General features: G+C 36.2%; 5 protein-coding genes across 6 annotated transcripts; 2 read left to right on the forward strand and 3 right to left on the reverse strand.

Moving 5' to 3' along the window:
• Nucleotides 1–155: 155 nt before the first annotated feature.
• Nucleotides 156–1694, reverse strand: LOC111597540 (cyclin-dependent kinase 8). The gene is made up of 2 exons (XM_023312329.2): nucleotides 1481–1694; nucleotides 156–1422 (listed from the first exon to the last, which is right to left on the reverse strand). Exons 1-2 carry the CDS (start codon nucleotides 1609–1611, stop codon nucleotides 195–197), a joined length of 1359 nt encoding a protein of 452 aa, XP_023168097.2. The 5' UTR covers nucleotides 1612–1694; the 3' UTR covers nucleotides 156–194.
• A 261-nt stretch (nucleotides 1695–1955) lies between these two features.
• Nucleotides 1956–2641, forward strand: LOC111597541 (protein FAM207A). Its single transcript, XM_023312330.2, has one exon. The coding sequence runs from the start codon at nucleotides 2055–2057 to the stop codon at nucleotides 2604–2606; it is 552 nt and encodes a 183-aa protein (XP_023168098.2). The 5' UTR covers nucleotides 1956–2054; the 3' UTR covers nucleotides 2607–2641.
• Nucleotides 2642–3615: 974 nt separating this feature from the next.
• On the reverse strand, nucleotides 3616–9986 carry LOC111597505 (cysteine and histidine-rich protein 1 homolog). The gene is made up of 8 exons (XM_023312270.2): nucleotides 9332–9986; nucleotides 5093–5151; nucleotides 4823–4937; nucleotides 4626–4749; nucleotides 4405–4557; nucleotides 4073–4350; nucleotides 3895–3995; nucleotides 3616–3805 (listed from the first exon to the last, which is right to left on the reverse strand). Exons 1-8 carry the CDS (start codon nucleotides 9695–9697, stop codon nucleotides 3778–3780), a joined length of 1224 nt encoding a protein of 407 aa, XP_023168038.1. The 5' UTR covers nucleotides 9698–9986; the 3' UTR covers nucleotides 3616–3777.
• Nucleotides 9987–10409: 423 nt separating this feature from the next.
• LOC111597519 (39S ribosomal protein L42, mitochondrial) lies at nucleotides 10410–10934 on the reverse strand. The gene has a single exon (XM_023312292.2). It carries the CDS (start codon nucleotides 10887–10889, stop codon nucleotides 10503–10505), a length of 387 nt encoding a protein of 128 aa, XP_023168060.1. The 5' UTR covers nucleotides 10890–10934; the 3' UTR covers nucleotides 10410–10502.
• A 12-nt stretch (nucleotides 10935–10946) lies between these two features.
• On the forward strand, nucleotides 10947–12377 carry LOC111597518. Of its 2 annotated transcripts, none has more exons than XM_023312291.2 (4): nucleotides 10947–11317; nucleotides 11379–11836; nucleotides 11901–12054; nucleotides 12113–12377. In XM_023312291.2, exons 2-4 carry the CDS (start codon nucleotides 11399–11401, stop codon nucleotides 12310–12312), a joined length of 792 nt encoding a protein of 263 aa, XP_023168059.1. In that variant the 5' UTR covers nucleotides 10947–11317; nucleotides 11379–11398; the 3' UTR covers nucleotides 12313–12377. The 2 variants fall into 2 exon arrangements, with proteins under 2 accessions (XP_023168059.1, XP_023168058.1); XM_023312290.2 differs by having other exon boundaries at nucleotides 10948–11317; nucleotides 11376–11836.
• Nucleotides 12378–24177: the final 11800 nt, after the last annotated feature.

The raw sequence follows: 24177 nt of genomic DNA on the forward strand, positions 1-24177 counted from the left end.
ATAGTTTTAAAGCTTAGAGTAGAGCATTTAATTTGTTTGTGTGAATTGTTTTCTTAGATTAAAACTTGTTATCAAAACGTTAAATTATTGTAAATGTAAAAGGGCTAAATGAAAAAGTTTCCAGTTCCACTTAACTCTATTGATATCTGGAATAACTCCCAAAATGTTCAGTTCATTTCAGAAAGAGCTTAAATTCAGTTGAATCGTTGCTGGAAACTTTGCTGTTGATTGAAGATCATTTGTTGCTGTTGTTGTTGTTGCTGCTGTTGCTGATGATGGAAATCCTGTTGGTTGCCAGTTCCTGATAATCGAACACGTTTGGCGTTCGGCTCGTTGGGATTCATTTGTTGTTGTTGTTGTTGTTGTTGTTGCTGCTGCTGTTGTTGCTGTTGCTGCTGCTGTTGTTGTTGCTGTTGCTGTTGCTGTTGCTGCTGTTGGCGCTTGTTGTCTGACTTGTCCTCTTGGTCGTCATCAGTGAGGAATTCACGCTTGGGGTATGGTATGGGACAACCGGCAAAGACGTCCTGTGTCGGCAATGGCTCCTCCTGGAAATATTGATCTTGCATTGCTTGCTCCGATGTTATACGCTTGTTGGGATCCATCAACAGCAACTTCTGGAGTAGATGAAACGCTTTGCTATCGGGTTTAATCTTATGGCGTTCCATGTACTTGGCTAGCGAGCAGGCAGAATAGGTGGAACGCTTGAAATCTTTCGTAAGTGTATGATGCTCTGGCATTTTTTTGATGTCTTCCCAGTCCTTGTCCTGCGGAAAGCCCATTACATTGAATATACGATCCAGCTGATCGTGATGATACGGATTGCTAGTCTTAATATCTTCCTGACGACAGTGAAAGATAGGTTCGGATGTCAGCAGCTCTGCGAAAATGCATCCAATAGCCCATATATCGATGGCTTTGGTATAATGGCGCGCGCCCAGCAGCAGCTCTGGTGCTCGGTACCAAAAGGTAACCACCACAGGATCTAGGTCAGCCAGCGGTTTTAAAGGAGCATTGAAGAGGCGTGCAAAGCCCATGTCGGCAATTTTTACACGCCCTCGCTCGTTGCCATCGCCCATTACGAGAATGTTGGCTGGTTTCAGATCACGGTGCAAAACCCAATTGCTGTGCAGGTAATGAATGCCATCCAGAATCTGATACAAAAGACTCTTGACCATGCCCCGTGGAACAACCACATGTTTTTTCGTCGCCTTGGCAGCACGGTGGAACTTAATGATGTGCCATAGATCATGTTCTGCGTAGTCAATCAGCAAAAACACCTTTCGGTCATTGTGCGACAAAAAGACTCGAATGAGCGTTATCACATTCTGATGTTTCAGCTCGCGTAGCAGAGCAATCTCACGGCAAGCGGACATAGAGAGGCCCGTGCCATCGATCTGTTTAAGTGCGTATTCCTTACCATCGCTGCAGGAGTCAGAAAACGGAATGTATATTTGGGTTTGGGTAATTTTTTTCTATTTACCTGGTCTCCTTCCACTTAGCCTTGTATACGTGACCGTAAGTACCACGGCCCACCTTACATCCCTCATAATTAAATAGATCTTCTACTTTTGTTCGCTCCGTTTGTGTTTTTATCTTAAAATCATAATCCATTTTCGGCAAAACTTCTCATTTACCTTAACCGCAAGCACAGCTGTTTACAAGCAATCTATATTGTATTTCTATTAGAGATGGACAAGGCTTATTTTGTTTCAGTACCCAAAGTAACTGTGAACCGTTCACTGTATATGTGTACAAAATATAAATGCCATTAAAATGATTTATCCTGTTAAAATTACATTCTTCTTACAACTTGCCATACATATTTGTAATTAATATACGTAAGTTAAAGAAAAAATACCCACTTCAACGGTGGTGTATCGGCCGGTGTATCCGGCAATCGTGATCCCAACAATCGTGTTTCCTTTCGATAGCAATTAAGTATCGATATATCAGCTGTTGAGCAAAACAAATCTCGATTTCCTAAACCATAATAAAACGTGAGCCCAAAAAAATTTCAAAGCGCAGCGTTTAACACTAATTAAAGTGGAAGCGAAATGGCGAAAACTAAACGAAATATACGAGTAAAGGCCAAGGCTGCTGCAGGAGTGGCCAAGCAAAAGGTTCAGCAAGTGCAGGCGAAACTCAATAAAGCAATGCGCCAGGATACATTGCTGCACAAGACGCTATCTCCGAAAAAGACAATAACAAAAAAAGAAAAATCTGCAGAAAAACATACGAAGTTATTAAAACGCTTCGTGGAAATAAAGAAGGAGCTGAAAGAAGAGCAGGCACGTAAAAATCGACAGAAAACTAAGGTCATAGGTGATTTAAAACCTCTTCGAGATGCGTTGCCATCCCTAGGCGAAATTTATAAGTTGGTAAAGACCCAAAGGAACGTAAAGAAAGATGAGAGCGCACTGGAGGAGGTAGAATCATTAAGTGCAAAGAAAAAGATAAAAAAGAAACGCAATGAATATGTAAGCAAAGTGCAATCCTTTGAGAAACTAATAAAGGACAAAAATTTCAAAAAGAATCCCCGTGAGATAATTGCAAACCACGTGCGCAACAGGTATCAGACGATGGAAGAGGAAGAGTCCATGGAGTAGACAAACAAATTTTACACAGAATAATATTGCATTTGCACTTTTATTTTATTTATTAAGAAATATCATTATATATATATATATATATATATATATATATATATATATATATATATATATATACATATACATATGTGTAGTTTTATCATTTAACGATGCATATAAATATTACACACATGAATGTAAATTGTAAGCGTTGTAAAATAAGTGTGGGAGACAACAGAATGTAATTAAAGAGAGTTTTCAATATAAACTTGTTTTAGGGGTTTTCTATTAATAAAGCAAATGGAGAACTGTAATTAGTTTTCTTTTTATTTTTAACTTTAGTTTTTACAGTACAGATTCTATATCATAGCCATAAAGCATAATAAACTCTGTTTCAGATAAGCTTGGTGTTGTTTTTCTTACAGTGTATTTTGCACAGAAATTGCAATCTGTTTCGATCAGTTTCCTATAGATATATATATTTATGTTTATGATATATGTTAGCTTTATTTTTACGGCTTGAGCTCCAACTGTCCGGTCAAAATATATACTTTAACCGTACGGTAAGAAAACAAGATTTTGCATTTGTTTATTCGAGTGAGATCAATTAAATATTTTATCATTTTTTAAAGTCACACTACACACAAATTCTCCACTTGCACTAACATCAAAGTTTAACGTAGTTATATCTTTTATTGAAATTATTATTGAATTAGTGTTCTCAAATGGCATTTCTGATGTACACGATACATATAAATCACGTATGTAATATATAACTGTATATATTTAGATTTATGCATATGGCTCTGTGTTTACGGCGTTGAATGGGGTTTAATCATAATCAGGAAAAGTCTCATATACATTAATTTATATACGTCTTATAACTAAATATATCGCATCAGTGTGGGACATTATTTTCGTTTTGCCAGCAATAAAAAGCTTAAAACTCATCTAAATTTAGGTTACAATTACAACCTACCGCATTATAGTGCTATCGTGATTATTAGTATTGAGGGATAGTTACTTCTTTTTTTTTTTTTTTGCTTTTTTGAAAGTACATGTACATTTAGAGATAGAAAATATATATGTATATATTTAGGCTACATCTATTTTTTGCACATTTATGAGTCAGAAACAACAAACTTAAACTAGGTTGCAAAATCTGTACTACTAGCATATAACGATCGCTTTACTTGTTCAGCAGAAACATCAGTAAACTGTGAAGAAAAGGCATGAGATATTGCATTGAATTAAGGTCTATAATATATACATATATATGCTTTATGTACTCATATACTTAACGCACCGGAAATTGATCCCTTTATTAGCCAGCATACGATTGCATTCGCTAGAACCAGTGCTGTTGCCATCAGGCAAGGGTAGCACGTAATAATCACTCTCAGTGCTCTGGAATCGACGATAAATTATATAGTTATAATTTGAAATATAATATGGATTACATGGGAATGTAACTATTCATTTACCGTTTCCGTAAACTCGTGCTTGTAGATTTGTGTGGTGACCTTCATGTCTGAAAATGGACCTTTCAGAGCAAAGAAATGTATGCTCATGGGTGTGCTGGTTTTTGTTTTCAGTATTAGCTGATAGGTGATGGTTCGCTCATTCGACTGATGCGGATCTCGTTGGCTGTTATTGATGCGCGCCTTTACCACCCACTGTTGGTTGAATGCTGAGAAACGTGCAGTCTCATAGAACAGTTTGTGCACATATTCATCCGTGCGATAAGGTTTCATCTGTAGATCTGTTACACAATAGTTATTAAAGAGTAGGGCGGAGTTTTAGATGTTTCACTTGCCATTGAATATTATTTTCTCGTAGCTCAACAGATCTATCAATGTACTAAACATTTTCTTTTCCTCTTTGATCTTAACATCGTGCGCCTCTAAGGCAGCCATTACCTCATAGCCAGATTTTTGGGGATGTAAGCAGTTGCGTTCGTGTTCAGTTGCTGTAAAAGTATATGAATAATAATAAATATATTCACATATATATATTGGTATAGGTATAGATACACACTCTCATGATAGGGTCCACGCCACTGGCAGCCGATACGATGATATTTGCATTTTGTGGGTCGCTCCTGGCACTCGTGCTGCTCATGGCGTTCTAGAGATTTGTATGGAAACTCTTTGTTGCAAAACTGGAAATTATAAAAAAGAAAGTTTTAGTTTCTATTGTACCAGGCTATGATGTGACAGTCAGTTTTAATTCACCTGACATTCGCTGGGCAGTTCGGAAGCAGCTTTCTCTACAGCCAGATTACGGGATGCGGTGCTCTTTGATATTTCCACGCGGCAATTCGGGCACGTAGCTATCTGATCCCGTAGGCTGCATGACGATTAACGATCAACAATTAAATATAGAATAAAAAAGAGAAAGATTTGGATTATTAGGCTAATCGGGCAGTACGGAGTTTAAGTGTTTTATCAAATCACAGTAAATAATTTTTCAAGTCGTTTAATTTTCGCTTTTGTGTTTCATACCGTCCGTCCGCCAGGAGGTGGGTGAAGCAGGCGGCGCACATCAGGTGACCCATTTGACACTAAAATAAAGAGAGCAGAGTAAAAACCAGAGAGGTTTTAGTGCGGGCGCATGTCAGGGGTAAATATGTTAAAGATTTATAAGTATATATATTTATACATCTATATATATATATGTATATATATGCATAAATATATATGTATATATATGTGTGGTATGTAGTAGAACTAAATAAAAATGTGGAATACAAATTAACCTGCAATTAAAGAAAAAAGAAGAAAAATTTGCTATTAGTCAAATTCGCTATTTTGCAAAAATTGAAAGTTGTATGATGAGTATGTGAAATGTGGGAGGATATTAAAAATTTTGCGATCGGGGATTCGGATCGGACTAGTTGATTTTAGATTGAGCTAGATATTTTTGAAATGGCTAGTAAAATGGTTGGTCGGATGGAACGATGGATTGATGGATGATTGGATGATTGGATGATTGGATTATTGGTTCGGCTCCTGTGGGTGGTTGCTTAATGTTTTTTTTTTGTTGAAATAAAAACGCTTATTTTGTATTCAGTTTTGAATTTAACAATTTGCATTTACTGCAAAATTTATTGAAACAACTTTTCATTTTTGTTTTGTTTTGTTTTTCATTTCATATTTGTCTATTTGTACATTTCAATTATATATCAACAGTTTACAGTTACTGCCTCTTTGTCTCAAATAGGCTAAAGGTTTTTTAAATACTTAGCAGTAAGAATTAATTACATTACTTGTGGCAAAGTGTGTGTGTGTGTGCTTACAAGAGTTAGCTAAGTTGATAAAAAGTTTCATTGTATGTAAATATTAAATTGACTTAACTAGATTATTCATTAGAGAGATAGAAATAGTTAAGATAGAGGAGAGAGAGAGAGAGAGAGAAAGAGATGTTAATGGTCTACAGTTAAGCATAGGCTGGAGCGTAAAGAAAACTCCATGAGTCCATGACTCCATGATGATGAAAATAAAAGGAAATATATATATTTTTAATTTTTTTCTTCATCTGTTTTGATTCCAGTTCTTGGAAAGAAAACTAAAAAGAAATTTGTGTAAAATGAATGATACGAAATCATTAGATAAAACACTGTAGGAATAGGGGCAGTGTTCCATCTCCATCCGATTGCCAGGGATCAGTCGAAAAGGGAGTCGAGAGAGAGAGCGAGATAATGAAAATATATGAATGAAAAAGGTCAGGTTTGACGGCCCCGATGACTATTTCCATTATACGATTCTTTTTTAATTTGCCAAGAATGCGGGCCATGAGACGCACCACGATGTTCCGTCAATTATCGTTGCCGAAGCGTGATAAAAACGTATTTTTCTGGTTGTTCGATCTGTTGGAAATTCTATTTACGAAGTGACATGTGCGATATACTCAATGCAATGTATATATGTGTATACATACATATGTGTATACTTGCAACTGAATGCATATATCTTGCTATTTGAGAGATAAGAGCACGTCCTTTATTTGTCTTTTATTTTCTTGTCAGGTTACCCTATGTTGACATGTGTGTGAGCAGGACAGCATTTTCGCTGCACCCAAAATCCTATTTCCATTTCCATTTCCATTCGTATTCCCATTCTCTTAGGTTGAATGAACTTCAAAATGTTCAAGCAGAAACCATTAAGACGTCGCAAACGCTATTTATGATAGACAGTATGCGATAGGCAGCTGTGACAATTGTTTAAAACAAACCCCACAAACTGTATAAGTTCTTTTATTAATGACGAATCCGTTTGTTGGTAAACTCTTTCTCTACTATACTCACTTACTCTCTGCTCGCGTGTATGCATTTACTCGCTCAATTTTATAGCTCCCCATTTTAATCGACTCAAGCGGTAGCACAACAAAACCCAGCTGATGATGTTTTGGTAGATACTTCTGTATATATGTATGTATATGTGTGTGCCTATGTATGTAGTCAAGTAGAGAAGATTGTCAACAGCGAAGAAACAGAGAGAGAACAAGAGTGGCTGGTGGAGACGATAACATAAACAACAACGGCGTAGGTAAAAGGAAACGCATACTTATGTTAGAATTTACAGGTTTTAGACATTGGCTCAAAAACTGGTAAAACAAGTTTGTCTTAGATTACAGGTCACAGCAAATAACAACAATAACAAACAAACTGCACGCAACCAACAAATACTTTTCCAAACTCTGCCCTTCCATACCCAGCAGCAGTATTAACACGCACATTCAAAAATCATGCCAATTGGTGTCAAATAAAGACGACGAAAACTTACAAAATGCGACGTAGTTTTTTTTCTCTTAACAACTACCAAATGTTTTTCTTTGGCCACTAACAGCTGACTATGTTACCATACGAGCTGTGTGTGTGAGCAGGACGAGACGAATGTCAATAACAGCACCGAGCGGAGCACCAACTGCCAGCAAAAGCAAAACAATAACAGAGAACGTGAATATGAATAAACGAGAGTGAAAAAGAGTACATTCATGTGTGTGCGTGAATGTGTGTAAAAATATGTGATTTTGACAATATGTAAACGCAAAAACTAGCCATTGGCTTTAAATATTTGATAACTAATTGTTACTATTCATTATACTTTAAAATAATATATTGTAGTTCAAAATAACGTATTAGATATGCATTATGTGTGCTTGTATTAGTTGGTGGGTCAAAGCAATGACGCAGTTATATTTATGACTGCTGTATGTGAATGTGTGTGTTTAAGAGATAGGGGTCCAACAATGAAAGAGAGAGAGAGAGAGAGAAGGAAAATAAACCAAAGAGCCAGCCATAGTCAACGTAGCACTGTTGGAAAGGCGAAAAGGCTTAGAAAAGAAAACGTAGAAAACATCAAGAATTCAGAAATACATATATGTTCATCATATATATATATATATACAGTTGTTGATACATAACGTCAATATATACATACTAGTATGTGTTACGTAAAGCTTTGATTGTTTATAAATTGTCACAACTATTTATTAAATTAACAAATAGTCGCCGAGTTAAGCAACAACAATATCTAATGAACCTGTGCATCAATGAATGATAGATAAAAATTTTATACATACATGCGTATGCGTTTACTCATATATATGAATACATGTATGTAAATAAAAGCAAATTAAGCAAAGAATAGGAAATGGCAAACAGGCAATTAGCTTTTTGAATGACAATGTGTATATGTGTACGTGTAGGCATATATGTATGCTTGTTGACATAGCAAACAAACACTGACGTTTCGCCGTTAGCATTATTTTTTTTTATTGCGGGCGGGGTTTATAGAAACGAAATCGGCAATGGCGCCGCCGCTGCGGGGGTCGCACGGGCTACAAGCTAAAAATAGGCCACGAACACGAATAACACATAATGGCTTCCAATTCACAATATGTAAATAACGCATCCATGAGAAGTATTTGCTATTTTCCTTACATACATAAACATATATATACGCTTGAACATTAGTTTATGCAAATTCATATGCATATATAAATTTGTGCATGTGTATGTACATATGTAAAGAATCTATACATAAAAAATGTATGACGCAACAGCGGAAAACGGCAGCTATGCAGCTGTTAAGAGAGTGTTACAGTTAATGTAACTGCGCAAATAGTTTTAAGGTGGGGGTCAGCGGGGTGAGCATTGAAATTGAGCAGGGTTGCTTTGGTCGTCGCTCGCCTAAAACGCAATAAATGTGCAGCAGCATGGCGAGAACTGCATGCTATGTAACCATAATGCGTGCGAGCGAGTGCGATGTATATACATACTTACAAAAACAATTAATGGGCGAGCAGTACGAAGGTAGGAGGGCAAATGGTACAAGTGCCTGGCATTGTCATTTTCAAGGCGATGGCAATGGGCTTTTGCAAATGTAACCATAGTCTAGCAAATTAAAACAGTTTTTTTTCAAGTTCCTTTTACAGTTTTGCTTTGTGGCGCTCGCTCTCGCGCGCGCTCTCTTATTGGTGAGCCCAGCTGTGTACTGCGATATCGGGTCGGCAGCGGTGCGTGGGGTGGGAGTGGCTACTTACAGCTGAGTTTTCGATTGCTTTTGCTCGATTTGTTTTGTATACAGAGAAATGTCACAAATACACACATATTCATAGAGAGCACTCATGTGTGTTCATATTCACACACACATATGTGAATGCACATACTTATGTCTCATTGTGCACATATTTAACTTTTCCATTTTTTTTTTTGAACTTGCATGCCACAATCAACTCACCTGATACATGGCCGTTTTGGGCAAATCCAAGCACACGGCACAGCATAGTGCAGTTGAGATGCGATAGGCAAGCTTCTCGTGTGTTCCGGTTCCAGTTCCAGCTGGACCGCCTCCGCCACCGCCGGACAACGAGCCCGATGATGAGGAAGCTGCATTCGGATCAAGCATCTGTTTCTTAGCTGGCGGTTCACCGCTGCTTTGCGTATCTAATGGTACGCCCACCGACATGCTGCTGCTGCCTCCCGCTGACGAAGTGGAGGCCTGCATTTGCATTTGCATCGTGGTCACTTGGTTGTCGCCCAGCATTGGCAATGTAGACGAGGGTGGCTGTTGCACCGCTGAACTAGAAGATTCTACGGTAGACATATTGTCTTTATGCTGCAACCACTATTTTGTGTTTCTTTCTGAATTTGTTAATTTTACAAATTTATTTATTTGAAATTGCAGCTATGCCCCTTTTCTCTCTCTCTCTTTCTTTAGCATACATACACAGACACATACAATACACTCTCTCATACAACACAGGCAATGCAGTGCACTTTTGTGATTTTCCTATTTTCGCTCTCCAATTTTTGGGTTAAACTTTCCGCCACACGTCAAACCGCTTCGAAAGTTACAGACACAATGAAAATGAGAGGACAGTTTTATATTTACAGTAAATGAGAGCATAATGTTAAAGTAACAGAATGTTAATAATACAGTGGTCTCCAATCCGTTCGAACAATATTCTAATTATGTATGCTATAAGTGAGTATTAAACAGCGTATATTTCAGAGGTTCAGCTTATCACTAATGTTGAACAGTCTACCAATTATTATTATTAATCTTAAAAGATTTTTATAAATTATTATTTGAAAAATATCTCAACGGAAGGCTGCTCAAAATAATATGATTGCAGCTGTTCCAAATCTATTTGGCATTACTGATATGATCTATGTTACCGTAATGCTCAATTTGGTAATGTTAGTATTGTAAACAGCTGTTCTTGTTTTGGTTTTATTCATTCTCGTTCTAATTTAATTCCGAGTCGATTGTATCAATATGTAATGAAAGCCAATATAGGGAAGCCATTGCCTTTTTTATTTATTTTTTGTTCTTCTTAATAAACAGCACTTTAATTCATTTTCATATTTTTATTGCCTATAAAAAGCACTTATGTAATATGTAGTGTTTACAAGTAAGGTCTATCCATGGGCGTATTTTTGGCCTTCTTGTCACGAGCACGCGGGAACCAACGGTGCTTTGTAGTATGTGTTAACTTCATAAGCTCCTGGCGTGCTACCTCTGGGAACTTGTTTTTAAACGCAGTCATTGCCGTCTGCAGCGCAGTTTCCTTGATAACATTGGAGCTTTGCTTCTCGACCAACTGAGGCAGGGGTTTTGTGTGTTCGTAAGGAAAAGGAGTGTCCGGATGCCAAGCTACAATTATTTTGCCATTTTTTGTTACGGCAACACTGTCTACCAGGCTTTTGCCACCAACCGCGTTTTTGTTAACAGCGTTTTTTGTTAAATTTGTTGAGAATAAACGATACGAAGAGTATAAACGTGCGGACAACATTTTAACAAGTGTGACCGAATATTGTGAACTCTAAATTAATAAGTGCTTATCGATTGACCGCCACATGATATCGAGTGGCCGACACCAGCTGTTTAAAACTTGGAAAAACAAAATACGCGCAAACAATTAATTAATAAATTTTATACATCGACTAAAAAATAATATATATAAACACAGAACTTATATATGCTCACAACTTATACATTGCTGGAAATTCACTTTATATACTTAGAAGTACGATGTGGCGCAACGGAACAAATTGGCTCCGGCCCTACCATCTGTTGTCAATAAAACTCATGTTTATTGACAAATAATATAATTATTGTTTTTTGCAACCTTAAAAATAACTAAAACAAGCTGGAAACGAACAGAAAGAAACAATTTAAGCTTAAATAAAGCGAGGTTTCGCTATAAAATCAAATTACACTGTGAGTGTTTATTTATTGACTGTCTATTAAATAATTGTCTTTATAATCACCTTTTTAGAAGGTAGCTTAGATATCTGGAATATGAGTGGGCGTGGCCGGAATGTTCGCCGATCGGCAGAAAAGACTAGACAGCAATTTGATATATTTGATGATCCCCTCGACATCGATATGAATATATCCGTTAAGAATGAAGTTATGTGCCCGGATATCTTGCCCATCGAAGAGGAAGTTGTATTCGGAATGGTTGACAGTCAGCAGTTAGTTGAAGATCAGCAGAAAATGCAGCGATTATATCCCTTAGACATGGGAACAAGTCAATGCCACAATCTTAACGACCGTTTGAGTAGCCTGGAACGTAAAGTAGATTTTCTACTTAATGTAAATACGAAGATATTGGCCCGTGTTGATAAAATCTGTGAAAATATGAAGACGGTGACCAAGCCTAATGATTTTCCTGTTAAGCATAAAGAAGCATTGGAAGCAATTGATATGCAAATTGCAAATGATCGAGAGAAATACGTTAGTAGATCGGAAGAAACCATTATAAATAAAAAATGTTTACATTATAATTTCCTTCTTACAGACAGAACTATTTAAGAATCTGCTAAGTCCTAGTGGAATTGTCAAAAATATTGGACGGATATTAGATCAAAAGTTGTTAATGGAAATGAACTACGGAGGACACAGCTCAAAAGCAGGCTTAAGCAATTATGTAAATTTAAATACAGCGTTATATGGTAAATACAAATATTTGTATGCGAGTTTATGATCTTTATGTCATCTGACTTTTTGCAGAGTCTCAGAAAAGAGAAGGCTACACTTTTGACGATTATAAGAAGGATGCACGCTTGGCATTCCAGAAAGCCAAAAATCGTGTTTATAAAGCCATATCCGAGGCGAGAAGGCTGAAAAGATTAAATGGCGAACTCGAAGGGAGTACACAATTTATAAAAAAAAAAGAAAATCCCGATGAAACAATGGAATGCATGAACTAGGTTTCCATATACTATAAGTAATTATGCATACATTATTGTTTAGTATTAACTAGTTTTATTTAAAAGAAAACACATTGTATGTATATACATTTGATATATGTAAGCATATGCTCTTCTCATATTTACATTTAAGAGATCGTATATTAAATATGCTGTACAATTATCACACATTTTTTCGCTCAGTGCTTTTGTTAGCTAACAGAAGGATGTCTAGCTTGTGGAACGATGTCGTGCTAAGCAAATTTGTATTATTTTATGAGCAATCTATGTACCGCTAACCTCCCACAATCGTTACTAACACAATCTGAAGGCACTTGAAATTTTGAGCTTTCAGCTCTTTTGTGACCGTCTTTAAACTGTTTTTCTTGTTTCTTGACGTCACTTGCCGACGTTTTTTATTGAGTGCTTGAAATATATTTTGAATATCCACTTATCCCGTCGTTGTAGCCCATGCTGTTTCAAAATATGCTGGCAATTTTATACGGTTTTTGCTGCCAACAAAGCAATTTGGCTATCTAACTGCGATATGCATTGTTCGCTTGTGGAAATTATATATTGTAAATATTATATATTCATTTCTTTTTGGCGTCGAGTCAACAGAATTTCTATGGCTCTGCTCAGGCTAGATATGGTTTATTGTGTCAATATTTTGATTTTTATTTAATTTGTATTTAATTAATTGGCTAGGCGAGACGTATTAAAAGGGACTGCAGTTTTATCTTGCCATTGAAAGAGCCATAGCCATTGCCATGACGTGGATTGGAACAACCAAAAACCAAATATCTGTCATTCACATGCCAATGTCTCCGGTTATGAGCCATAAAAGTGGCCGGATTGTCTGAAACAGCGAAATGTTGGGTCCATATTGCGTATACGCACGGTTATCGCTCATACATACATTGCCAACGCAATTTATTATACAAAAGCTTGGGGCAAAACTACGTTCATGCTCTGACACGCCCCCTGCTTCGGCTATTTCCAGACGCCCTTTTTTGTGGACTAGACGGCCGTAAAAGGCGGCACCATAGCTGCAAATTGTCAGCCATTTGTTTTGCCTGATAATGTCTCAATAAAATCTGTAAGGCATTCGTAGGTGTTCAAACGTGTTCGTCCATAGGTAAATGTGCGTGTGAGCGTCCGTTTTAGGTGTGTATGTTATTACGTATACGCCCGGTAGTTACCTAAGCCAAAGTTGTTAAGTTTAACGGCCTTCGTCTTTTATATCCAGTATCTACCGTGCTATAGCGAATGCAAATGTCCTTTATGGAATGCATTTCGTTAGCCCACTGGCCAACTGCTGAGATTGTTTAATTAAATAGTTTTTATTCATTTATGATTACAGCGCCAGTTGGCTCCAATTACTGTGTTATGCAAAGAAAGAAAAAGTACAAAAAACGATAAGTGGTACGAGAAAGGGAGTCTACATTTGAAAATATGTTCTGGTATTCAGAATCTTTGAAAAAGCATAGCATTTAGCATATTTTAAATTTTTAATATACATATTGTGAGTGTATTCCATATGGAGACTATTGAAACTATACTATTATGATAATGATAATGGATATATATAGTACATTATAGTACAGTGTCTAAATGAAAATGTTGAGAATGTTTTTCATACAATGATGTTGATTATATTGCTTATATATATTATATATAATAATGTTAATCATTATTTATATTTATTTTTTCTTAATTTTCATAATTAATAACTTATATAATATGATAATGCTGATAATTATAATTTTTATAATAACTAATGATATGGTTAAGCTTATCCATAGCTTATGGAAATTGCTTTGTTGATAATGACTATGTTAATAAAGCTGAGGATAAATAAAAATTGGAGATATTACTAATGATAATGTTGCTTATGACATTGAAAAGCCGCCTGGCTATGCATATCATATTTTCGGGCACTTTCAGTTGCACGTTTCTCGATTTGATACACAATCACGAACTCTGGCCCAAAAGGAAATGTGGAACATCACTTATTTACGTTTTATCACATTTTTTTGAAGACTATCGCTGACCGCCTGCCTGTCAAAGTTGTTCTCGAGCTTTTCACTGGGTAATTATGCACCCGAGCGTGAATCTCTCTGCATTTTCTCCGTTGACGGCGCCTTTTAACAAATAAAGTTTTAATTGCTATGGTTTCTGATCTAGTGACAGAATAGTTTTGTGCATTGCATAAATTAAATTTTGAATTGCTATAAAAAGAATGCAGCTTATAATTACTTAAATTGAATTGAAACAAAATATGGAGTCAATGCAAGAAGCGACTTTTGTATAGACGGAACCAAATATTGATTGTTGTACGGGGCGTATGATTCATTTTTGATAAAAATTGATTTGTTTGGCTGCCTCATAAACTACGTGATTGGCACGTATATATGTCTGTGCGTAGATATATCATATGCAACGCATCGTTAGTCGATGTATGTATATAAATTGAGGCTAATCAATTTATGGCTTTGCATGCCGCAGATTGCTGGAAATCCCTTATGAAAACAAAAGCGGAGACATCAGAGACTGAAAGAATAACAAAAAGAGACAAATTACAAATACGTCGGCGATGTTATCTCTCTCTCTCTCTCTCTCTGTCTCGCTTTCTCTATCCCTTTTCAATTTCGATAAAGACTAAAGCCCCATTCAAATCAGGCACATACTCCCCGCACAGTCGTTATAGTCAATCGAATGTGTGAAATTTCTCTTTCATAGCCGAATTAAATTCCAATGCACACATACTGAACCACATGCGTGGACTATATATATATATATATATATATATATATATATATATGTATGCGCATTTCTAGTACGAGCTTAAGCCACTCTCAATGTCCTACAGTGGAAAATCTGGTGGAAATCTTTGTTTTTTTTACCATTTGATTGGTTTTTTTTCAAATGCTTTCGGCTAAAAGAAAATTTGAGTTCTCTTTCGATTTGAATAAATGTTTTGAATAGATATGCTATGGTTTTGAAATATATATATTAAAGCTGAAAGCTTAAGAGTAGTTTTTTGTAAAAATGAGTTTTAACTACTAAATAGAACATTTTTGATATGTATTTCGAGTTTAAAGTTGAGTTTCTTTATCAAAATATTGAAAATTTGTTATTTTTGTTATTTTTGTTAAACAAATAACTTTCATAACTTCAACTTCCAAAGTGAATAATAAGTAAACTAAAGAGATTTCTTTATTACTCTACTAAATATTCCAAAAATATAATATAATAATAAATAATTTTTAATGAATAATTTTTTATTATTAATTTATTTATTTTTATTTAAAAGAAATTAAATATGTGTATAATAATTATTTTGCAGCCATCTGTAAAAGTTTTGACCACTGTGCCTGGTTTGAATGTCTTCCCTTCTAATTTCCTTTATCGAATTTACGATTTTGTTGCTCATGTCATCAGCTCAGTTTGGAAATAACAACAAACCAAATATGTTTTGCTTGTTAGTTTGTGTTGGGTTCCCTCGTATTATGCCATCCTCATCTGTTGTTTTTCTCATTTTTCTTTTGCTCCATTATCCCAATAATTTTGAATGCCAGTCGAACGATTTGTTTTTTCGTTGTTCGGGTTTCTGGCTGACAAATTGCGCTGTAGGAAAATAAAATGCTGCATAAATTCGAGTACAAAAAATTCCCAACTATTGCCAAGAATGTCAAATGAGAGAATCGTGGCCCATAACCTTTGCCAGCCATTGGCATTGACGCCCACGCACTGCTGACATTTCGTATAGCTGCAACCAAATCTGAAGGCGGAAACGACGGAAAAACTGCAAGAGAGCAGCCAACTTTGTTTAACGAAATTGTTAAGGCCCCAGTTTGGCGTAAGCACCTCACACACCAAATACAAGCTTCAATGGATAAAACCCCGCGTATTCTCGCACCCACAACTACAGTAGTACCAATTCAGCACGGAGCAGACGCCAGGCGGCAACTGCATAATACTTGGTTCCATTACCAAAAATACTTATTTAAATAGATGTGTATTAGTAGAGCCGTCTGCTAGGTTAGGACACTGAAGCTGACACTTGCTATAAAAATATGACACATTTTGATATATAAATATAGATATAAATATAATCTAGCAGTACAAAGAGTACTTATGCCAAGTTTAAGTCTGCAGCGTATATACCCATTTAACTTAATGAACGAGTATAATAAACTCATGTTGGCAGCGCTGGAAATGGTCACGTAGTGTGTGAAAATCTGGTGTGTGAGCACTTTATAAGCACTTGTGGTTAGAGTTCAAGTTTCATTTAAAGAAGTTGCGTTACAAACTATAATCAAGATATAACTGGAAGACAAACTACATAGTAAGCAAATACTGCGGCTATAATATATATATATATATATTTTTATATATATATATATATATATATATATATGAGTCTTAAAATATTCCAGCAAAATTAAGCAACATTTACTTGATGTTGCTTAAGATCAAATGTTAATATTACTTGTTTATGCAAATAGTTTGAGGTCAGAAATGAATGTTATATAATGAAAGCATATGCATTAGACTTAATATTTTAATATTTGATATTTTTATCGATATCTAAATAGAGAGTAAATTCAAGTGAGTGTAATTTGAAGAAGCTTTTAAAGTCCTTTCAACATAAATAAGTATTTAAAATGCTTTCAGTCTACCATAGAGTCAGTCTATAGACCTGACAATCATATCATCTGGTCAATGGTTGTGGTTACAGGATGTTGTCCACCTCTTAAGTACATATATTCTCTTATTCGCTCTTATGTTATTCTCTCCATGGCCTAGACGTTTTGCCGTCGGTTCGTTACAGTTTTTACTGTTTTTTTCTCTACCTTATGCCATGTTCCGCAAATCGATAATAATCCATATTTTCTGTGTTTTTTTATAGTTAGATATTCTTATAGTAGTAATCATGGATTATGAATATGTTCGTATTTCGACCCCACCCCAGTGTCCCCTCAGTTAAACCCATTCATTTACATGCTTAGAGCCCATATCTTCTAGTTAAGCACTCCCTACCAGAGCATTCGCATGCTTAAGATTGTCACGTCACGTGCCATACACGTTTAGACTTTGGTTGACTTACCATTGAATTTGATTTCAAATTCATTTCAATAAAATTTTGTGACTTGAGAAACGTGCAATGCACTCTCCTTGCCATCGGCAGATGCATTTGTTGCTCAACTTTTTTTAGGAGTGCTCATAGTAAACGGAAACGCTCAACAATGGGAGCGCCATACACTTGCGAACACAAAAAGCCACTGCATTAGCTTTTATTATACCCTGTACCCATTGAGAATGCATATGTGACGGTATTCTGTCTGGTGAAGAAGACGGAAAGTAATTTTCCTTATTTCATTCATCAACAAGTCTTGAGCGTTTGATTCAATACTAATAGCAATAATAATAAAATAAAATAATATAATAAAAATAAAAATAAAATAATATAATAATATAATATAATATATATATATAATAATATAATAAATAATATAATATAAAATATAATAATATTTATAAACGAGGCAGTACGCCGTTCTGATCTAAAATATTTATATTTTATGAGGTCTGCCACACCTACTTTGCCTCTTGCATACATTTTCACAAAGTCAACTGGATATTTAATTGTCGTTCTGAACATAGGTGCAGGGTATATGCTTGTTGCACCCTGCCGATCAGAGCGCTTTAACTTGTTATTCCTTAACCTGGTAGCAAGTGTATATATACATGTATAAACATGTGTCCCTGAATGTGATTGTACGTGTGCATTCGAGACATGCAGCCGACTTATTGAGTGAATATTTCTTGGTGTGAGCATATTCTGCTTAAAGCGAGTTCGTTTGTGTTGCCAAAAGTAGGTGTTTCGATAGATCTTGGAAATGGTTAAATATGCAAATTTGAGCGTCTCGTAAACGATGTGGCTGCGAAATACATCGCTGAGGGCTTGGCTGAGAGCCACTGGCAAATCAGTCATAAAAAACATTGCTAGGCAGGGAGGGACGACTGGCTTAGGCTTTATAAGTCCTGACAGGCCATAGGAGCTTAGAGAAGGGGTAGCGAGCGGAAATCAACTAAGCTGATTGACTTAGGCGCAGCGGTTCCTTCCACTCAATGAGAGTTGGCCAAAGTGGCGGCAGCTCCAAAAACAACCAGAAACAATGACAGTGTCAATGATTTGTCCGCTAAGTCCTGGAGTTCGTCTTAGTCATAGCTAATGGACGGTGGCTGGTCGCAAAAGATGCGCTTAAGTCAATTTGAGTTTTGCTCATTTCCTGACAGCAGTCGCTAACCACGAGTCCGATGAACAGGAGGTGGAGAGCCACAGGACGCCGGATACAAGCTTTCAGTGAAGTCAGAGTTTGGAGAGTGACAAAGAGGGAGAGAGAGATGGACAGATAGAGGGGCGGACGCGTGTTTCCGCTTAAAAGTTTGCGCTGACTATTGATGATGCTGGGTCAGGGACAAATAAATCCCCAATCAGCTTGTTTGTCGACTTTTGCTGGTCCTGACTAATTGCCATTTAATGACGATGACAATTTGAACAGTTGGACAGTTGTACATAAGCACACACATAGGTATCACGAGTGAAATAGAGGAGGCGAAGAGCTAAGACTCTAAGAGCTGACTCTAGGACTCCATTAGTAAAATTGCTTGACTGGTTTGGTTGACCTTCTACGCAGATAGATTCATAAGTTATGTGACGCCCAAAGTATTAATTCTTTAATAAATTTAGTTGTTCCAGAACAGAAAGAAAAATCATTGATAAGTCTTTTGCAGCCAACTCCAACTTCCTACTTTGGATTTTAAAATTCGATCCATTTCAGGCTTCAGCCTTGGTCAGCACAACTTATCCGCCGCAACTGCTGAACAAAGATTTCATCTTTAAATTGAATCAAAGAAAACAATGCACAATCATATGAGCGTTTTGCACTGCAGTTCGCCAGCGAAAAAATGGCAGAGTGGCAAAATGTGGGGAAAACTCGATATAATGGCATCATCAGCAGCAAGTCAGACAATTGCCATAAAATAACCGAGAAATTGCACATGAATTGAAATAAAAGCAATTGTAATTGAAATTGAAAAGAAAATGTTACAGAGACTGCCTCGAAATCAATGGCGGAATTTGGCCTCACTTTTTGAAGATAAAAACCACAGAGTATGGGACAATTTGGCATTGTTCTCTTTGACAAAGATAAACTAGTTCACGCAGTATATAGATATCGGATGACAGTGAATAAAAGACAAGGCTAGCTTACTGCTCACGTTCGTGATATAATAAGTACACATCCACTTAGATAAGCGTAGATAAGAGTTGTTTAAGTCGGCCAAAGATTGCCTCATTGCTGAGTTGCAAATGTAATGGAAAAGCGATTATAGGAATTTTGTGTTTTTCCATTAGACATGTTAGTGTAAAGGCGGCTTTAGAATATGTTGACCTTGCCGAATAAATATTTGGTTGAAGCTCTCATTATTATTCTTATGTGGGCTATCGCCCTTCACATCGTAACATTTATTCAATGAGTGACTCCCACGGACTATCGCTTCATTTGACGTGGGTTCCTTTTGCAGATGTCTATTATACATACTTATATTGGTAATTATAATTGGCATTTGCTGGACTTTAAATAAAGCTCTTTGTGACCTGACCCTTTTGATAACGGTTAAGTTGATTTTGTCAAATTTAGCTTTAAAGTGTCTTCTATTGATCGACTAAGAGATACCCTGATATACGTGCTGTGACGTTGTTTGAAACAGACCATTTACTTTATACCAACTCACTCTCACACAGGCACACCTCTTTAAAGGTTAGAGAATTTGTCCCTCAAAAGTCGCATTATATTTTAATGTTTGTCAATAATACACTTTAATTGAAGTGATAAAAGCAAAAGTAAGTTAATATCTGACACAAATATAATTCAATCATAATTGCTATACCATTTATAGAATTCCACAAATAAATGAATGAATGTGTATAGAAAATGCTTACGCTTGGTGGGACCCATTGAAACCATTTTGATTGAAGATATAATGGTTTTATGAAAATGTATGTAACAGGCGGTGTGAGGCTAATCGATATAGCCATTTCTGTTTGGAGGTCTATTTATTTATCGTAAACAACTTTTTAGTATAATTCGGATTTTTGTATGCCCCTCATTTCCAAAAATTTGCAAAAATCGTATTTCAATGACTTAAGAATTTAGTTTCCATAGCATAGCCCATACTTTGGTCCAAGCGCAGCTGCTGGGTAAACTGTGCAGTAAGAAGAGCTCATGTGTGTGTGTGTGCGTGTGTACATGTATTGATGCATGTCCTGTATAAAAGAAGCGTAGAAGAATTAAAATAAGTACTTCTAAGTCGGACAGCCTCGACTAGAGCACTCCACACTTATTTCATTGAAGTTCTACTGTAGTTAAATCTTTAAATTTAAAACAATTTCGAATTTAAGTTAATTAAAGTCCTAATATTTTAGGCAACACAGAAAGCTCGGTCCTTAGCCCTGTCGTTCAATGGACAATATTCTTGTAAACGCTGTTGTTTGCCACTGAGTTAGTAAAATAGTCAATATCCAGCAGGCAGTGTATAGTCGTATATGCACATACATAGATATATTGATGTACTTATATCTCTTTCGCACACACAAGCAAGCATATTTGTACTTGTAAATAACTCTTTGTCACGAAATATCAGCAGGGCTTTAGGTTGTGTTGCCTGCTGAAATATCAGCGCCTGCAGTTTTCATTAGTTTTATGCCCATGTTCTCTGTGTGTTGGTGTGTGTGTGTGCTTGTTTGTTTTTTGTGTCTCGAGCATCGCGCGGTTGTTGGGCCCGAACCTGAACTCAACTGTGGGACCCTGACATTTGACATCAGCAGTTGCCAGCTGCTGGCTTGCTTAATGCTCATGTTATATTTTCTCTTCTTGGCGAGTATCATAATTTCCTCATTAATTGTGTATAAACTACAAAGGCATCAGCAGTAGAGTCTATATAGCAAGTCTATTAATGTATGTATGGTAATTAAACAGATTAAGTAAAAAATGCTAGGCTACTTAGGAATGCTCATTCGAAGGGTTTGTATACACTACTCTGCAACCTCCAGTATTACCTAATATTCTCTTATATGTAAGCCAGCTCATATTAAGTCAGACATTTGCTATATCAAATAATCTTATATATATATAATATAATACATGCATATCAAGTCTGACTTGTCTCAAATAATGACATATTGCATTATGTATGCATATCATATTTTATAAGTACGTTCATATCTCAATCTCACTAATCTGCAAGGGTATTTTATCTTCGGCGTGCTTATAAATTATCGTAGACCTTTTTTGTTTTAATTTTAAGCGCATGTAGTTTTTCAGTGTCAGACAGTGGGAGTGCTTGTTGTGCAGTTGGGGTCTGATTAAATGAGCATCACGTGATGCAGCACCTGCCTTTACCTGCTGTTCCGAAACATTTCAAATATGCAAATTGAAAAGTTAACTTTGCTATGATGACGCACCAGCATAAACGGATAACTATTTCAACTCGGCTAAGTTCTGAGCAGCCGCCATCGACGACAATCATAATACATTTGAATACAATATACTTTTTTAAGTAGCTTATGCAATGCTTGTGGAATTTAGTAAACTTTGTTTTTGTATAGATTTATGCTGTTTTTAGTCGCACAGATAGCTTAAACTGTTGTCGTATGTGACAATATAAAACTTGTCTTCTTTCAATTCAAATACCAAATACTTTTCCGAGAGACTTTAATGGGCTTTAAAGGCGCATAGTTAAATATTGCTTTCGTACCTTTGCTATTCTAAGGTAAATTAAATTGTCTTTTAAGCAGGTATTTGTAAGAATCCCCGCAGCACTCCTCCTTCTCCTTAACTCTTCTTAAGTGTTTAGTAAATATATTTTTTTATTTGCGATACCTGGTACAGAAGCTCTATGCCCTCTCTGCCCTGCTAACCCGCTGTGACTCTCAGGTATGCCTCTCTTTCTGCCAAAGAGAGAGAGAGAGAGAGAGAGAGAATTAGTTAGGTAGAATTTTTCTTAGAAATTAATATATTGCTTTAAGCTTGCTTTAACATTCTGTTGAATGTACAGTAGGCTTCGCTTTGGATGGACACAAAGTTAAATGACTGACCTGCGGGCATGGCAGCTTTAATAGCTGTGGCATATGTGCTGCCATTAGTAACATGGACTTGGATATATTTAAGTCAAATGCAAATTAATTTTCGTTCATTGCGCCTTTGGCGAAGATATGCTTTTTCCTGTGCTCCTAGATGTATGCAAACTTTCTTAATTATACGCCCCAATGACCAGAGGGTGGATGCGAAAGTTCAAGTCCTTCAGCGGATTTTCGTAAAACTTTCGCTGTTTAGTATTTTTACCAATTGAGCTGAGCATTCTTCATTTGTTTGAGGACAACAAGAAATTATTTAATTAAATATTCAACAGTTTGAGCAATACCCTGTACAAAACTTATTTAGTAACTTGAATGCTTATTGTCGGAAGTTATTGGAAATGTTGAATTTCATAAAAACTTCTAGTGAATTTTTGGTATAAAAATTAATCTTAGGGAATATTCATAAGCAGATAAGACCATAAGAGTCGATTTTTAATTTCAGATATATACAAAAAATAAATTTCATCCGCAGAGCTGTAGTATGATCTGAAAGTAAGTAAGACATTTCTTTCAAATTGACTTCAGTCGAACATGTCGCGCAGCCTACAAGAAGCACGACGACAGTTTATAGCCCTCGGCATATGACGAGTATATCTTTGCATGCATATGTGTTTGTGTGTATATGTATATGTATTGTTAGCACAATGACATGTTACGGCAAGTGAAAGTCTTTATCTGCTCGTCTCGCCGGCAAAGTCTTTGTTGAAATGAAATGTCTTTAATTTATGGCACAATTAAATGGCTTCTGCATTAGAAATACGGAATGACCACATGATGTTGCTCAGCTTACAGCTTTCGCCTTTGCCGTTTTAAACGGAGAAGGACGTTCAAGCGACAGAAGTGTGTTGAAACTAAAATTAAAAATTTAGCAGCATTCAATGCTTAAGAGCCCAAGTACTTTTTATGGATGATATAATGACAGCTGTGCTATAAAGTCAGTAAATGACGAACTCTTGAAGGCTGTGCACGGCTTGAAGATACCCTTGAATTTGCATTGTCAACACTATCATTATTCTATTCAAATTGGTACTAATTCTCGGTTACAAAGTTAGAGATTATATTGGCCTTGACAAAGAGAGAATATGGAAACACATAGATGGAAAAGGTACAAAAAATTATTACAAAGTATGCACACAGTAGAAAATAAATTAATTTGTTGATATTTAAGATGCATATACAGTATATACTATAGACACATACACGCACAACCAGGACTTTAAATAAAATCGTGTGGAATGAATCGGGGACACACAATAAACGGGGTGACACTTTGACATTTATTAAGGGCATGCGGGCATTTAGCATGAGTAGAGTAGTAGTCTGTAGTTATATATCGCGTAATATACACAAAAACCGTTTTGCCATAAAATATGGAGCATTAAGTCTGCTGGGAAACTTGCTGGGCTTGAATATAAATCAGCATTTAAAGGGTAGGTCTTTTTTTAATTACAAGATAAATGCATCGAGCTCATAAATTGTCTGGGTAAGCCACTAAAAAGTTTTGTCGATAGTTGCAGCCGCCTCCGTTGTGCTACGCCCATAAAGACGTCATTGCCAACCACCCAGTGCAAAGAAAAATGATCAACAAATTAGCTGGTCTAAGGAGACAAGGGGAAGGAATGGTGAAGAGCACTGAGGGAGGAGAGGCGCATAAGTACTTGGCCATTTTGTTTAGT

The sequence above is a fragment of the Drosophila hydei genome, unplaced genomic scaffold, assembly GCF_003285905.1.
Source record: "Drosophila hydei strain 15085-1641.00,03,60 unplaced genomic scaffold, DhydRS2 tig00000001-arrow-pilon, whole genome shotgun sequence".
NCBI lineage: Eukaryota > Metazoa > Arthropoda > Insecta > Diptera > Drosophilidae > Drosophila > Drosophila hydei.

Excerpts from the sequence above, each read along its gene's own strand:
- LOC111597540 (XM_023312329.2), bottom strand. The coding sequence starts at position 1,611 with ATGGATTATGATTTTAAGATAAAAACACAAACGGAGCGAACAAAAGTA. Across the intron at positions 1,423-1,480 it reads GCTAAGTGGAAGGAGACCAG|CGATGGTAAGGAATACGCAC; the intron begins GTAAATAGAAAA and ends TGACTCCTGCAG.
- LOC111597541 (XM_023312330.2), top strand. The coding sequence starts at position 2,055 with ATGGCGAAAACTAAACGAAATATACGAGTAAAGGCCAAGGCTGCTGCA.
- LOC111597505 (XM_023312270.2), bottom strand. The coding sequence starts at position 9,697 with ATGTCTACCGTAGAATCTTCTAGTTCAGCGGTGCAACAGCCACCCTCG. Across the intron at positions 4,938-5,092 it reads CACCTCCTGGCGGACGGACG|CCTACGGGATCAGATAGCTA; the intron begins GTATGAAACACA and ends ATCGTCATGCAG. Across the intron at positions 3,996-4,072 it reads AGCACGAGTTTACGGAAACG|AGCACTGAGAGTGATTATTA; the intron begins GTAAATGAATAG and ends CGTCGATTCCAG.
- LOC111597519 (XM_023312292.2), bottom strand. The coding sequence starts at position 10,889 with ATGTTGTCCGCACGTTTATACTCTTCGTATCGTTTATTCTCAACAAAT.
- LOC111597518 (XM_023312291.2), top strand. The coding sequence starts at position 11,399 with ATGAGTGGGCGTGGCCGGAATGTTCGCCGATCGGCAGAAAAGACTAGA. Across the intron at positions 11,837-11,900 it reads CAAATGATCGAGAGAAATAC|ACAGAACTATTTAAGAATCT; the intron begins GTTAGTAGATCG and ends TCCTTCTTACAG. Across the intron at positions 12,055-12,112 it reads TTTAAATACAGCGTTATATG|AGTCTCAGAAAAGAGAAGGC; the intron begins GTAAATACAAAT and ends GACTTTTTGCAG.